Source organism: Terrapene carolina, unplaced genomic scaffold, assembly GCF_002925995.2.
Source record: "Terrapene carolina triunguis isolate 2854851 unplaced genomic scaffold, T_m_triunguis-2.0 Scaffold69, whole genome shotgun sequence".
Lineage (NCBI taxonomy): Eukaryota > Metazoa > Chordata > Testudines > Emydidae > Terrapene > Terrapene triunguis.
The window spans coordinates 19,406,864-19,422,660 of NW_020664420.1; the positions used below are offsets into that span (position 1 = coordinate 19,406,864).

Here is a 15,797-nt window from a genome sequence, read left to right on the forward strand (position 1 = left end):
ACAATCATTCATTCAAGTTCTGTATAGGTGTTATAGTTACCAGCCTAGAAGTTGCTCATGCCAAGTTACTGGCCAGGTATCTTGGTCATGAGGATGGAGCCGAGTCTGTGTCAGGTGCACCTGATGCTCCTGGAGGCTGGCAGCAGAACCAGAGACTCAAAGTCTTCTGTCTTTAGAGTCCATTCTTATAGGAATTAATTCCTATGTTAGTCTATGGGAACTGTTTCATTCTGCTGTTGCTGACTCAATTAGCAGATGGCACATTCTTGTCCAAAGTGGCACATTCCTGGTGGCTCCATACTGTCCAAAGTTTGTGTTTCTCATCCTTCCAGGTGATGGGGTGGATCCCAGTTTACCCTCGGGGGTTGTCTGGTGGTCCTACTTGACACCTTCTTCGGCCGATGGATACTCCCTTTCTAGGCTGGCACCTCCCTAACCATTTATGTACATCAAGCATTCATTAACATACATTCCATATCTTAACCATATTTTAATTTACTGTCTCCACCACTTTCGGGGTGTGTGCTAATTCCTTTGAGACTCCCGGCCCTTTAATCACAGAGGGTGGGGGTCTGTCCTAGGAGCCACTGAATGAAGTGAAAGTCACTTAACAGCTTATAGTGTTTGTTTACATTGTATCAATTACTTCAAGAACAAAGTCAATTAACTTGTTTGTAAGTTTTACATAGTAACAAAGTATCTTTCACAGGATAGATATAATCAATGGTTTCTACAGACAGTAGCTTACAAGTTTTAACAGAGGACCCAAGAGATTTTTGTACTTGGTGAAACTGTTGGATTTTAAAGTGTGGGGGCCAAATTATGAGGGGGTCACTGTCACTTGGGGGAATCACTGTTAGTACCTTCTTTTATATGCCTACACTCCTCTCGGTGATGTCTTGGCAGGCTGGTCTCAGGATGTGGGAGCTTTCTGCGGCAGCATCTCGGGGGGATCCTTCCTGTTCTCGCTCTTCCCCCTGGATCTGCTGGTTCGCCATGTCTGTGAGACCCCGGGGGTCTGTTTTGGGGTGGTGGTCCGAAGAGTTCTCCGGGGGGGACTAGGGGCAACGGCTGGGAGCCTGTGCAGAGCAGTAGGACATGCTGGGACAGCGGTTGGCATCTTGGGCTGTGTTTTAGGAGCAGCGGGATGCATCTCAGGGCATCATTAGCTCTTTTAGAATGGCAGATACAGTGTATCAGTGTAGCAGCTTATTAAAAAGATGATTAAACTGATAAGAACAGATACTACGCTTGATCTTAGCCTGGCTGCTGCAGAAGTCACAGAGGTCACAGAAAGTCACGGAATCCATGATTTCTGTGACCTCGGTAACAGACTCGCAGCCTTAATTATACTTCATTAACATTAAACGTAACAATTTAATATGTAAGAGAATAAAATGTTAAACTTCCCAAAATAAACATAATTATTATTTTATATGTAATTTTCATTTTCCCCAAAGACAGTAATTTATTGTGTTGGGTAAGAAAGACTTTGTGAGCAAAAAGGTTTCTCCTATCTCCTTTTCACAATTGCTATCATGCGTAGGTATCCTGCCTCTTCGGAGTCTACCATGTCATCCAGTAGCTGCTTGAAGTATTAAATATGAACATGGAGGCATGCTGAACCTTCTTTGTGGCCTGAAATTTGTACTTCTGACTATAAAGAAGTATTCCGGATATATTACACTGCTCTACAGCCAAAATGCTTCTGAAATAAATGTAGTCAAACTTTACTAATTCTGGGTCACTGAGAACGAAAATGATGCGTAAAATTGTTGATTGGCTCTTGTTTTCAAGATATACTATTGGGTCAGTATATACGACCGACCCTTGACTTGGGAATAGCGGAGGATAAGTGAGTTATAAAGGGAAGGGATCTCAATTTAAACCAGAAATGACTAAAATACATCTTTGACTGGATCTATCAATAAATCTATGACTGGGTTTGGACAGTACTTGCTTTTTAGGCAAAACAATGAATGATGCAATCTGAAGCTGGTATTGCGTCATACATAATATAAATTGCATCATGTTATTCCTAGAAGTCATGGATGATGCAATCATAACGAAGCTTACATCACTCTGCTGAACAAATTGCCCTATATCAGCTCTAGAAATCATACAGTGTTGTGCTCTCTTATTTGTCAGTGTTTGATTTTGCAAAGGGACACATTTCTGTTTAGCCAAAGTGAGCAGAGATGCCCCGTACTTGTGTGAACAGTGCAGATAACTTCGGCTATGTTTGTGGTGAAGTGACTTTTGCATCACAAAAGCGCAATATAACCACTATGGTTAAGAAAGCCTATCACCTTTATTTTGGCTGCAAAATTGGAGATCAGGACAAGAGGTGGGCCCCACACATATGCTGCAACACTTGTGCAACAAATCTTCGCCAGTGGTTGAACAGGAAAAGGAAATCTATGCCTTTTGCAGTGCCAATGATTTGGAGAGAGCCAACAGATCATACCAGCAATTGTTACTTCTGCATGGTGCCTCCAGTTGGGAAAGGTGTGTCAAAGAAGAAAAAGTGGACTGTGCATTATCCAAACATTCCATCAGCTATACACCCAGTACCCCACGGAGAAGGACTGCCGGTTCCTGATGCACCAGAATCATTCTCACTTGAGTCAGACGAGGAAGAGGATGAAACTTCTGGTCCTGAACCATCAAAGTCACAGGACCCACATTTTCTCCCATCCTCCTCCTCTGAACCACACCTCATAACACAAGGTGAACTGAATGACCTTGTCAAGGATTTGGAACTACCCAAGAGTAAGGCAGAGCTGTTGGGCTCCAGACTACAGCAGTGGAATCTCCTGGCAGGTGATGTTAGGGTTTCCATGTTCCGTGACCGTCAAAAGGATCTTGTCCCATTCTTCTTCATGGAAGGTGAACTTGTAGCCTGCAACAACATCGATGGTGTGATGGCAGCCCTCAACATCGTTCACAATCCAGATGAGTGGAGACTGTTCATTGATTCATCGAAGACGAGTCTTAAAGCTGTTTTACTGCATAATGGCAATGTTTTGCCATCAATTCCAGTTGGTCATGCAGTCCATATGAAGGAAACCTATAACAACATGAAACAACTTTTGAGGTGCATAAACTATGACCAACATCAGTGGCAGCTTTGTGGCGATTTGAAGGTTGTTGCTCTCTTGCTTGGTCTGCAGACTGGATACACAAAGTACTGCTGTTTTCTCTGCGAATGGGATAGTCGTGCAAGAGATTCCCACTACATCAAGAAAGATCGGCCACTCCGACAGTCATTGGAGCCTGGGAGGAAAAGTGTTCAGCATCCACCACTTGTTGAATCAAGGAAGATTTTGTTACCACCCTTACACATCAAGCTGGGTCTGATGAAGAACTTTGTCAAGGCCATTGACAAAACACAAGCAGCTTTCAAGTACCTCCATGGAAAATTTCACAGGTTAAGTGAAGCTAAGAAAAAGGAAGGTGTCTTTGTTGGTCCTCAGATTCGTGAACTTCTTCGAGATGATGCATTTGACCATGCACTGCGTGGCAAGGAAAAGACAGCGTGGAAAGCCTTCCAGTTAGTGGCAATAAATTTTCTCGGAAACAACAAGGCAGACAACTACAGGTTGTTGGTGGAAAACCTCCTCAAGGCATACAAAAGCCTTGGTTGCAACATGTCACTAAAGATACATTTTTTGCACTCTCATCTAGATTTTTTTCCACCGAACTGCGGAGCAGTGAGCGACGAGCACGGCGAGCAATTTCACCAGGACATTGCAACAATGGAGAAACGCTATCAGGGCAAATGGAGCCCATCAATGCTTGCAGACTATTGCTGGACAGTAACAAGAGATGCTCCATTTAATGAATACAAGAGACAAGCCAAGAAGCGCCGAGTAGACACTGAATAGGACTAAACTATGTACAGAATAGTTTTTTGCCTTTTGTTTCATAATAAATTTTATTTATATAACCCTTTTGCTGATTTTTAAAGTGTTACATAAACAGGACAGGTGAAATATTATCATGTAAAGCAACCATAAACACATGAAAAGACCTAGGTTTACAATTTATGATTAAAACTCTACTATCTACACAATATACATAGACATAAAATGTAAAAACTTAAATATCTTAGAAACAGTAGCCAATCAGTTGTTTTAATTGTCTTATTTGAATTCAGCACATCAAAATACATAATAAATAGCACATTTTATCTCTGAAGCAGACGACTTCTCAAAAATTGTAGACCAGTGTTATTGTCCAATTTTTATTAAAACTCAAGGATTGTAATGAATTGGCATCAAGTCTAGATTATATAAGAGTGCATTTGAAGTGATTTTTGGCTTTTGCATCATAAAACAAATGTATAGTTTTTTGTTTTTTTTCCCAGAGATTATTTGTATACAAAACTTATGCTTATTTTAAGTTGCTGTTAGGAGAATTAAATACAGTTACTGTTAATAACTAACCTTGAGCGAGCGGATTTGCAATGGGGAAGAGGGTCAGATATGTGTTGCCACAGAAGGGCATTGCCCCATGAACCATAAAATGCTAAATTAGTAAGTGACAGATTGCTTTCATGAGTTTTCAGCAAAACCTGAATTGTGCATTAATTTCAGTGATTTACTCAGCTTCTTTTAAAAATAGGAGAAAAAATTACATTGGAGTTGAACCAAAAGTATATTCTCCTTTATCTGAAGGAGGAAACACCATAGAATATGAATACTTATTGCTTGAAAAATTTACCACAAGCTTAATAACCAGAGGAATATACCTAGTTCCCAGAGGCTGCAATGAAAGATTTTTATGAGGGGAGGAGGCAAGAGCAGAGGGTAGGGGGACAGCTCCCTATTGAGAAACCCAGTCCCCAGTTGCTAGGGAGGGTGTTAGGAGTTTTGGAATCATAATCTATTTTTTGTCAAATGCTGAGCTAAGAAGATACTGAAACGTTAAGAATAGATATAGGCGTCTCCACGTGGCAACTAATTGTTGTCTCATTAATGGAGTCCTTCCCACCACCAACTTGGAGTTTATTCTGGCCACGCTCTTGGAATTGCTCTTTCTAAGTAGCAAGTATTCATGACTTGTTTTACAGATCAGCTTTATTCTGCCATGTAAATTTGATTCAGGATTTTGTATTGGGCACTGCAGGAATCTATGTACCTTAGGAAGAAATAGTCTTGCCAAAATAGAAAATCAAATATAAAACTTCAAGCAATTTGGAGCTTATTTCTTAAGTCACATATCCTTGACCTTGCATTTTTGTCAGCAGTAAATTAATATAACAGTACAGATAATTTCTGTTTTACTTTAATGGTTAATATAACAAGATTATTCTTTAAAAACAACAAGGAGTCTGGTGGCACCTTAAAGACTAACAGATTTATTTGGGCATAAGCTTTCGTGGGTAAAAACCTCACTTCTTCAGATGTATAGAGTGAAAGTTACAGATGCAGGCATTATATACTGACACATGGAGAGCAGGGAGTTACTTCACAAGTGGAGAACCAGTGTTGACAGGGCCAATTCAATCAGGGTGGATGTAGTCCACTCCCAATAATAGATGAGGAGGTGTCAATTCCAGGAGAGGAAAAGCTGCTTCTGTAATGAGCCAGCCACTCCCAGTCCCTATTCAAGATCAGATTAATGGTGTTAAATTTGCTAACCACATCAGCCACACCATCAAGGGCTCATTCACCTGCACATCCACTAATGTTATATATGCCATCATGTGCCAGCAATGCCCCTCTGCCATGTACGTTGGCCAAACCGGACAGTCCCTCCTCAAAAGAATAAATGGACACAAATCGGACATCAGGAATGGTAACATACATAAGCCAGTAAGTGAACACTTCAATCTCCCTGGTCATTCTATTACAGATTTAAAAGTCACTATCATTGAACAAAAAAACTTCAGAAACAGACTTCAAAGAGAAACAGCAGAACTAAAATTCATTTGCAGATTTAACACCATTAATCTGGGCTTGAATAGGGACTGGGAGTGGCTGGCTCATTACAGAAGCAGCTTTTCCTCTCCTGGAATTGACACCTCCTCATCATACAGTATCCAGTGACTTCTTAGCTGTGTTCATCTGGCATGTGTTCCAGCTCTTTTATTAATCAGCCAGAGGGCTTGCTTTGGGAGAAGGGTCCTTTTAGGGTTTTTTTCTTTTTCCTGAAAGTTATGCAATGGCACCAGTCCATCTCCTTCTTCTCCACTTTGTATGCCAAGTTTTGTGCTTGGGTTAAAATCCACATTCACTTCCTTGTGAAACTTTGTTGCTTTTGATGTTTTGTTTTGTTTTGTTGCACCCTATTATGGAGTTGCAATAGCAGCTTCATAGTTAAACTTTGTAACTAGTTCTTCATTCTAAGATTTTTTTTTAACATCTCCTATCAATCCTCTACTATTGCTCTTTGGGATTGTTATTGAAAACACAGGGGAAAAGGAATTAGAACAAAAAGAAAAAAGGTTGCTTAATGTATCTAAATTTACACTTACCGTGAGCTAACCTAGGTGGACTAGGTAAGTGGTTCTCAAAGCCGGTCCACCGCTTGTTCAGGGAAAGCCCCTGGTGGGCTGGGCTGGTTTGTTTACCAGCCGCATCCACAGGTTCAGCCGATCGCGGCTCCCACTGGCCGCGGTCGCTTCAAGCCAATGGGGGCTGCGGGAAGCCGCGCAGGCCGAGGGATGTGCTGGCTGCCCTTCCCACAGCCCCCATTGGCCTGGAGCGGCAAACCGCAGCCAGTGGGAGCCACGATCGGCCGAACTTGTGGATGCAGCGGATAAACAAACCGGCCCGGCCTGCCACGGGCTTTCCCTGAACAAGCGGCGGACCGGCTTTGAGAACCACTGGACTAGGTAATCCTTCCTTCTCTGAACACTAGTTTCTGCTAGTTTGTATAGAGATGTCCAGAGAGAGCTATCAAGCCCCTCTGACTGGGTCAGCTTGCCTCCCTTGATCCAGGGATCATCTCTGCCCTGAAGAGACGTACCTCTTGTGACACCTATCTACTGTTACCTGGAGTTACAAAAGTACCCTTATGATAAATATGTTTGTCCAAAAGTACAATGTATAATACCCTGTAAATGTTGTTATGTAGGCAATCAGGTAGGCACAACTTGTGCAAAAAATTTCTCTCGCTGCAGGTGTAGCCTCTAATCCCTGCATATTAGTTGTCTCATAGAAATACTATAGATATACTATATGTTTATTTTCAGAGCATTTATGTTTTTAAGGATTTTCTCACTACTGATGCATCTTCATTTTAAAATTGGCTTAAGGAAATTGTATTTAATGAAAACATATGTTGTGTTTTCTAATTTTTTTCAGTCACCAAATCAAATCTTTACAGTATAGCAGCACAGGGGATGTCATTCTTGTTGTGTCTGGTAACTCTCAAGCTAAAGTTCTTGACAGAGATGGCTTTCCAGTAATGGAATGTGTTAAAGGAGACCAGTACATTGTGGACATGGCAAACACCAAGGTAAGTTAAGAAACTTTAAATTGTATTGTTCTATACTGGTATAGTTGTCTTGTACTTTTATGTAGGTTATTTATTGTTCTGGTGATATAACAGCATTTTGTTCTCTTCCAAGCTTTCCTTATAACAGGGGTGGCCAAATTTACTGACCCTCTGAGCCACATATGACAATTTTTAGAAGTTCAAGAGCTGGGGCTTGGGGCTTCAGCCCCGCTCCTGAAGCACGGTGCCTCGGCAGGCAAGCTCCACAGGGCTGAAACCCTGAGACCCTCCATTGGGCTGAAGCCAGAGGTGATGCATTGTGGGGCACATAGGGTTACTTGCCCCCCCAATTTTTGCTAAGGTTTGCTGGCCCTGCTCAGTCACAGGGTGCTGCTGGGCTCCCACCCTGCATTGCAGTGTCTGGAGCTGTCAAGCTGGGAGCTGTGGCCATGAGGAGAGGCAGCAGCAAACACCTGGGAACTGCAGGGATAGCCGTTGCGGGTAAGGTGGGGGAGCATGCCTGAGGAGTGGACTCAAAGTGTGGGATAGGATGAACCTTTAAATTGTGCCCCCCCCCCCCCCTCAGCAGGCACCATTTGTCTCTGGCAGAAGTCCTTAGCCCCACCACCCCACCGCAGAGCAGAAGCTCTGAGCTCTACCCTGCCCCCCAGTCTGGTAGACTGAGAATACTTCTTAATAATTGCGCCCTCTCCTTTACCTTTCCCATTAACAGACCACAAAACATACACACTTTCTTCGCACTTGAAGGATGAGCAAATACAGGAAAAAATGGAAAAAATCCCTATTAAATTAAGGGCAAAGATAATTAAATGTAGTGCAAGTCCCAGAGAAAGGATTCACTGTGCACCATGTTTTCCTGTGTCTGTCATCTAGATTGTAAGCTGTTGAGGTTGGTATGATCAGGACACACAGGTGAATGAAAGCCTGACACAGAAATGGATTTAAGCATCAGGCTGCAACTTTATTACTTAATAATGGAGGAGGGGTGCTATGCACCCACCGTATCTCATGTACTAGCCATTTAACTCTGTCTAGTCCAAGGTTATAGAGCCCCCACTGTATAACCAGGGTAGACCCTCTTCAGCCTGCCTCAGGGACTCAGCTCACTTCTGAATACTTTTGCCCAACGGGGACCTTGGTCTGCAAAGACTTTGGGTCTCCCCTTTCCCTTTGGAAGATGGCCATCCTGCTGAGAGGGGAGGGACAGCTGTCTTGTTTGTGTCTTGCTGAGTGCCAAGAACATCAATGAATAGTAAATAGTAATAATAAGGTACATTTTTGTTTGTTAGTGGTTAAAAGTGTACATGAAAAAGGGCTGACTCCTACTCTTGTCAGTATAATTTATTTTATAGTTTTGTGTTTTATGTAATTGGGAGAGAATGGAAACTTGTTTGTTATAAACACAATCATAATAAATTACATTTTAAAGTGTTTTAACAAGTGTTCAGTGGGTTTTGACCACTCTTCCATCTTCTTTCCCCATATGTTACATGGGATAACAATTCTGTTTACATAGATGATTTAAATGCAGGTCAGTTTTGTGAATAGTTTAAAATTAATAATTTAAGTGTAATGATCAAATCTACCTCTCAGATTTGTGATAAAATTGCCTTATTTAGTGCTTGTAGGGCTTACTGCCAAGTAACTAGCCTAAGTACTGCATTACTTGATGCTATTCATATCAGAACACTATTTCTTTTGGCTAGCAGAGTGTATATAAAGCCATATAACATTAACAGCTGTTTTGGTTCTTGTTTAATTAAAAATAATGCAGATTTTTTCTCTTGTAAACTTTTGAAATCTCACTATATGATGGTCCTACAATCAAAGTGCTGGAGTAGTTATGCTGTCATATTGACTTTTAGGTATTCATTCCCTGGTAATTTTTTTAAATAGTTGCTAAAACTGTCTCCATAATAACTCTTAAAAACAATCTGAAACAATTTCAATTTTAGTTTTGCAGGTGTGGTTTTTAAATTTTATTGAATATTATAGGAGTCCTTTGTTCTCTTCAAACTTATTTAATAAGCTTGTGCCAACACTTCAAATATGTCAAACTAACTAAAATACACAAAGGAACTGGATAAAGACATTTTCCCTGAGAAAGATAGTTTGCTTTTTTTTTTTTTCCAGTTTTTTACCGAAATCTTGTGAGTTGCTATAGAATACAAGTGGCTTAAATTCTGGTAAAATGTCCACCAGCAGATATTTCCATCTTGAAGAAATGGGTCTGTCCACTCTCATCTTACAAATTATTTTTTATGAAAATACATTCTGATCCAGTTTCAGATCTGCTTCAAGGATCTAGTTATATTATTTAAAACTCTCCATTGATTACACCGAAAGATGGCTCAAGAGCACTTTATTCCCACAACTCACTCCAACAGGGAGTGGCTGATAGAGCTCAGGGTGAAAGTTGTAGACTATGGCATTTTTGGTGAAGGACACTTGGCTGTGGAAATCCCAAGCACTAGAGATCAGAATGAGCTAGAGTCTTGTCTCCTTGTCTGTGTAGATTGTTCCATATTTCCATGAATTAAGTGATGATACAGTCCAGAGAAACTATTAAGTCTTTAGGTGACTTGCCATCGTGAGAGAGAAAAAAGATAAATTGAAGAAGAGTGACAGGAATAATTGATTTCAAAGGCACAAGTAAACTAGTAAAAAAAAAAGATGCAACGAATAATTGTGTTTTGGGGGGAAATGGTGAGTGAGTGAACGAACTGTAGGGTATATATACTGAAGTTTTTCTAGCACTCTCAGTAACATTTAATGTAAGTTATACACAGGCATTAAAGGAAGAATACCCTCACTTCTTATTAGAAGCACCTAAACTTAAAACTGAGTCTGGTGTAAAACTGCTTGGTATTATAACAAAAAGAACAGGAGTACTTGTGGCACCTTAGAGACTAACATTTATACTCCTGTTCTTTTTGTGGATACAGACTAACACGGCTGCTACTCTGAAACCTGGTATTATAACGTTATTTTCAGTTTTACAAAAGTGACTAGAAAGATTTCTCCTTAATGGAAGTGTCATATCATTTATTGTCCTCTAGATGTAAAAGGGTGAGGTTGTATTTTCAACTCTGCCCCTGACTCTTTGTGGCCATGGGAAGTCACTCAGCCTCTCTGTGTCTAGATTTTTCCATCTGTAAACTGGGCATACTGCTTGCAATATTATAGTTAATGGATTGTATTAATTAGTGTTTATAGAACACTTTTAAGATTCTTGAAAGAAAGGCACTATATAAGTGCTGAGTATTATTTTTCACCCTCAATTAATTTTATATTTTCTTATTCCTTCCTAAGAGTCTCACATAACATCAGACAGTGTTATTTTACTTTTCATTTTGAAATCCTAGGTTACATCTGTCACAGTTAAGGGTAACTTCATTTCCACTCAGTTGTTCAGTAAGGGCACCCAATCTCAGGCTTCCAGCTCCCCAGCTGTTGCCTCTCTTTGGTGGAGACCTGCATCTCAGTCTCTTCTGACCAGGGTATGTCAAGGCTGAACAGTTCCCTGCCTTCCCTGTGTTCTCCCAGAAAAGACAGTCTGCCAAACTAAACTTGCTTGCTTTCTATTCAGAGACTGAGGACAGAGTGATTACTTCAGATATGTGTTACCACACAGTTCTTTCTAAGCAAGCCTACTTTATTCTTAAGGTAAAAAGCATTACAGAGAAATGAGGTCCCTTCCAACCCTGATATTCTATGATTCTAAATTTAGTCCACCCTTTTATACAGATATGGGGTCTTTGATCTGGAATTTCCAGAAGCAGGTAGTTAGTATACAATGAGGGTATGTCTACACTACGAGGGTAGTTCAATTTCACTTAAATCGAATATGTGGAATCGATATTGCAAAGTCGAACGTGTGTGTCCACACTAAGGACAGTAATTCGACTTTGTGAGTCCACACTAACGGGGCAAGCGTCGACATTGGAAGCGGTGCACTGTGGGCAGCTATCTCACAGTTCCCGCAGTCCCCGCTGCCCATTGGAATTGTGGGTCGAGCCGCCAATGCCTTCTGGGTAAAAAAAAATGTGTCGAGGGTGCTTTTGGGTAACTGTCGTCATCCGTCCGTCACTCCCGCCCTCCCTCCCTGAAAGCGCCGGCGGGAAATCAGTTCGCGCACTTTTCTGGTCAGTGACAGCGCGGACGCCACAGCACTGCGAGCATGGAGCCCGCTGCGACCATCGCTGCAGTTTTGGCCGTTCTCAACACCTCGCAGCTTCTCATCCACCTTTCCCAGAGGCAGATACAGAGAAATCAGGCGAAGAGGCTACGGCAGCGGGGTGAGGATCTGAAGTCTGAGAGTAGCACAGACCTGTCAGAAACCACGAGACCCAGCGCCGAGGACATCACGGTGGCAATGGGTCATGTGGATGTTGTGGAACGGCGATTCTGGGCCCGGGAAACAAGCACGGACTGGTGGGACCGCATAGTGCTGCAGGTCTGGGATGAATCCCAGTGGCTGCGAAACTTTCGAATGCGGAAGGGGACTTTCCTGGAACTTTGTGAGTTGCTGTCCCCTGCCCTGAAGCGCAATGACACCCGGATGCAAGCAGACCTGACTGTCCAGAAGCGAGTGGCCATAGCCCTCTGGAAGCTTGCAACGCCGGACAGCTACCGGTCAGTCGCGAACCACTTTGGCGTGGGCAAATCTACCGTGGTGGTTGTTGTGATGCAAGTAGCCAACGCAATCGTTAAGGTACTGCTCTCAAAGGTAGTGACCCTGGGAAACGCGCAGGTCATCATAGATGGCTTCGCCGCGATGGGATTCCCAAACTGCGGTGGGGCTATAGATGGAACTCACATCCCTATCCTGGGACCGGACCACCAGGCCAGCCAGTACATCAACCGAAAGGGCTACTTTTCTATGGTGCTGCAAGCACTGGTGAACCATAGGGGACGTTTTACCAACATCAACGTCGGATGGCCGGGCAAGGTTCATGACGCTCGCGTGTTCAGGAACTCAGGTCTGTTTAGACGGCTGCAGGAAGGTATTTACTTCCCGGACCACAAAATAACTCTTGGGGATGTGGAGATGCCTACAGTGATCCTCGGGGACCCAGCCTACCCGCTAATGCCCTGGCTCATGAAGCCCTATACTGGCGCCCTGGACACTGAAAAAGAACTCTTCAACTACCGGCTGAGCAAGTGCAGAATGGTGGTGGAGTGTGCTTTTGGCCGTCTCAAGGGGAGATGGAGAAGCTTACTGACTCGCTGTGATCTCAGCGAAACCAATATCCCCATTGTTATATCAGCTTGCTGTGTGCGCCACAATCTCTGTGAGAGCAAGGGGGAGACCTTTATGGCGGGGTGGGAGGTTGAGGCAAATAGCCTGGCTTCTGATTACGCCCAGCCAGACAGCCGGGCGATTAGAAGAGCCCAGCGGGACACGCTGTGCATCCGGGAGGCTTTGAAAGCTAGGTTCCTCAGTGAGCAGGGTAACCTGTGACTATTAACTTTGTTTAAAGAGAAGCTGAACCTGCCCCCGTTTCTTTACCCAGTTTATGTTGACTATCCTCTCCAGCTACATACCCCCTTCACCTCCTTCCCAAAAAATAAAATCAGTTCTATTTTCTTAATGAACACCGTTGTCTTTATTACTGTTTTCGTGGGAATGTTTTAAACCTGGGACGCAGACTGTGGTGGGGGGCGGGTGTAGTGTAGTGATGCAAATGATGCCTCTAAACTCCAGGAATGACAGGCTCCGCAGTGGTGGACTGGTTGTTTCAACGGAGCCTGCCAGCCGTCCTGGGCGGGACTGCGTGTATGTGTCGGCTATGTGACTTTCTGGCAGGGGGAGGAGGGTTACAGATCCCCTGCTGCGTGGCTCTGTGATCCAGGATAAGGACCGCTGCATAAGATCTGTAACTGCCCTCCCCCGCCACAAAGTCACAGAGCAACCCCCCCCCCACCCCAGAACATGAAAACCACCTCCCAGACTGACCAGGGTAACTGGTAACTGCATTGTGTATGTGCCCTGCTGCTGGACCTGCCCCCGCCTCTGTACCCTGCTAAAGGTGACTGTCCTGTCCAATTACCAACCACCTTCCCCCCCTTCACACAGACTCTCCTCCAAAAGAAAATGATGGAAACAGTAATTAACAGAAACGTATATTTTATTAGTAACTACACATGAAACGGGGGGGGTGAAACTTGGACGGGGGCTTGTGTGAGGTGGGTAGGAAAGGACTTTTCAAATTTTGGGGAATGAGAGCCTTCTAGTGCTAGAGCAGTCTGCAGGGGTGGAGTGAAACTTTTCACGGCCCCTGCCGCCCCTCCTTCTTTGGACTTTGGGTGAGGGGGGTATGGGACTTGGTGGCGGGGGAGGGTGGTTACAGATACACTGCAGCGGGGCTCTCTCCTCCTGCCTCCGGTCCTGCAGAACATCCACAAGGCGCCGGAGCGTGTCCGTTTGCTCCCTCATCAGTCCAAGCAGCGTTTGAGTCGCCTGCTGGTCTTCCTGACGCCACCTCTCCTCCCGTTCCATGTTTGCTCTGTGCATTTGGGACAAGTTCTCCCTCCACTGTGTCTGCTGGGCTGCCTGGGCTCGGGAGCAGCACATTAGTTCTGAGAACATGTCCTCCCGCGTCTTCTTCTTCCTCCGCCTAATCTGCGCTAGCCTCTGGGAGTGTGATGCCAGGCTGGGTTGGGAGACAGTCGCAGATGTGGCTGTGGGAATGGGAAAAAGGGAGTGAATTCCTCAGAAAGATAACTGTAGTTGTGAACAAAGAACATAGTCTTTCTCTGTGAACAAGACCATGCACTGCACCTCTCACATGCGCACTCAGGACAAGGTCGAATTTTCGGCCCTCGCCTTCAGTGCCTGTGGTCTTGCAGTGGCGATCTGAGAAGCAGGGCAGGACACCGGAATTTGTGTAGCGGGCAAACATGGTAAGCCGTAGACTTGTGGCTGCTTAAAACTTTAATAGTAGCACTGGCCTCCTTTCACATTGAAAGCAATGCCAGTCTCTGCTGCCAGCAATCAGGCAAGCATGAACTCTGCCCCTGTCCCACCCCCTCGCGGCTGTCCCAGGGAAAGATCCCTGTATGCTGCCCCTCTCCCGCCTCCACCGCGTGGCTGTAAAGCAGTCCCAATACTAACATTCCCCTACCTAATTCAAAGCAGGGCATCATGAGCGACATCACCCTGATGAGGATCTCGGACAGCGAAAAGGAACGGATGCTTAGGGAAAGCCTGCAAAAACCAGGGCCGTATGCCGCCATGCTCTGCAGGGCAATGATCCCTGAGTACTTGATTGTCTCCTGGCGCAGAAACCTTTCGTACCACGGAGGACCCAATAAGGTCGATCGCCCCAGGAACCTGATGAACAGGCTTGGACATTACCTCCAGGAGAGCTTCGTTGAGACCTCCCATGAGGATTTCATCTCTATCCCCGGACATATAGACCGGATTTTGGTGTAGCTGCACTGGCAGGGACTAAAGAGTGGAGCGTCTTGGGCAGCAGAATCATGAAAAACCGGACATTGTTAGATTTTTTTTAAATAGTTGGGACTAAATAGTTACGCGCCTAGGGCAAAGAAATCATGAAAAACCCATTGTTAATATTATAAATATTCCAGTTCTGTTAAAAATAAATGTTTAGATGTTTAAAACACTTACTGCTTGATCCTTCCCCTGATTCTGTGTCCGGGGTAACGGCTGGGGACGGTTGGTAGGGGATCTCTGTGAGGGTGATGAAGAGCTCCTGGCTGTCGGGGAAATCAGCGGTGCAAGCGCTGTCGACTGCCTCGTCCTCCTCATCTCATTCCTCATCTTCCCCGTCCGCTAACATGTCCGAGGAACCGGCCGCGGACAATATCCCATCCTCAGAGTCCACGGTCACGGGTGGGGTAGTGGTGGCGGCCGCACCTAGGATGGAATGCAGTGCCTCGTAGAAACGGGATGTGTGGGGCTGGGATCCGGAGCGTCCGTTTGCCTCTTTGGTTTTTTGGTAGCCTTGTCTCAGCTCCTTGATTTTCACGCGGCACTGCATTGCATCCCGGCTGTATCCTCTCTCTGCCATGGCTTTAGAGATCTTCTCATATATCTTTGCATTCCGTCTTTTGGAGCGCAGCTCGGAAAGCACGGACTCATCGCCCCACACAGCGATGAGATCCAAGACTTCCCGATCAGTCCATGCTGGGGCCCTCTTTCTATTCTGGGATTGCACGGTCACCTCTGCTGGAGAGCTCTGCATCGTTGCCAGTGCTGCTGAGCTCGCCACGATGTCCAAACAGGAAATGCGATTCAAACTGCCCAGACAGGAAAAGGAATTCAAATTTTCCCGGGGCTTTTCCTGTGTGGCTGGTCAGAG

General features: G+C 44.4%; 1 protein-coding gene across 1 annotated transcript in view; it reads left to right on the plus strand.

Annotated features, from left to right (window-relative positions):
- Nucleotides 1–15,797, plus strand: part of WDR70 (WD repeat domain 70) — a 254,989-nt gene that overhangs the window by 85,677 nt on the left and 153,515 nt on the right. Inside the window, exon 8 of the mRNA XM_026649057.2 lies at nt 7,314–7,467. Within this exon, the coding sequence (XP_026504842.1) occupies nt 7,314–7,467 (154 nt within the window). The remainder of the gene's footprint in view (nt 1–7,313; nt 7,468–15,797) is intronic.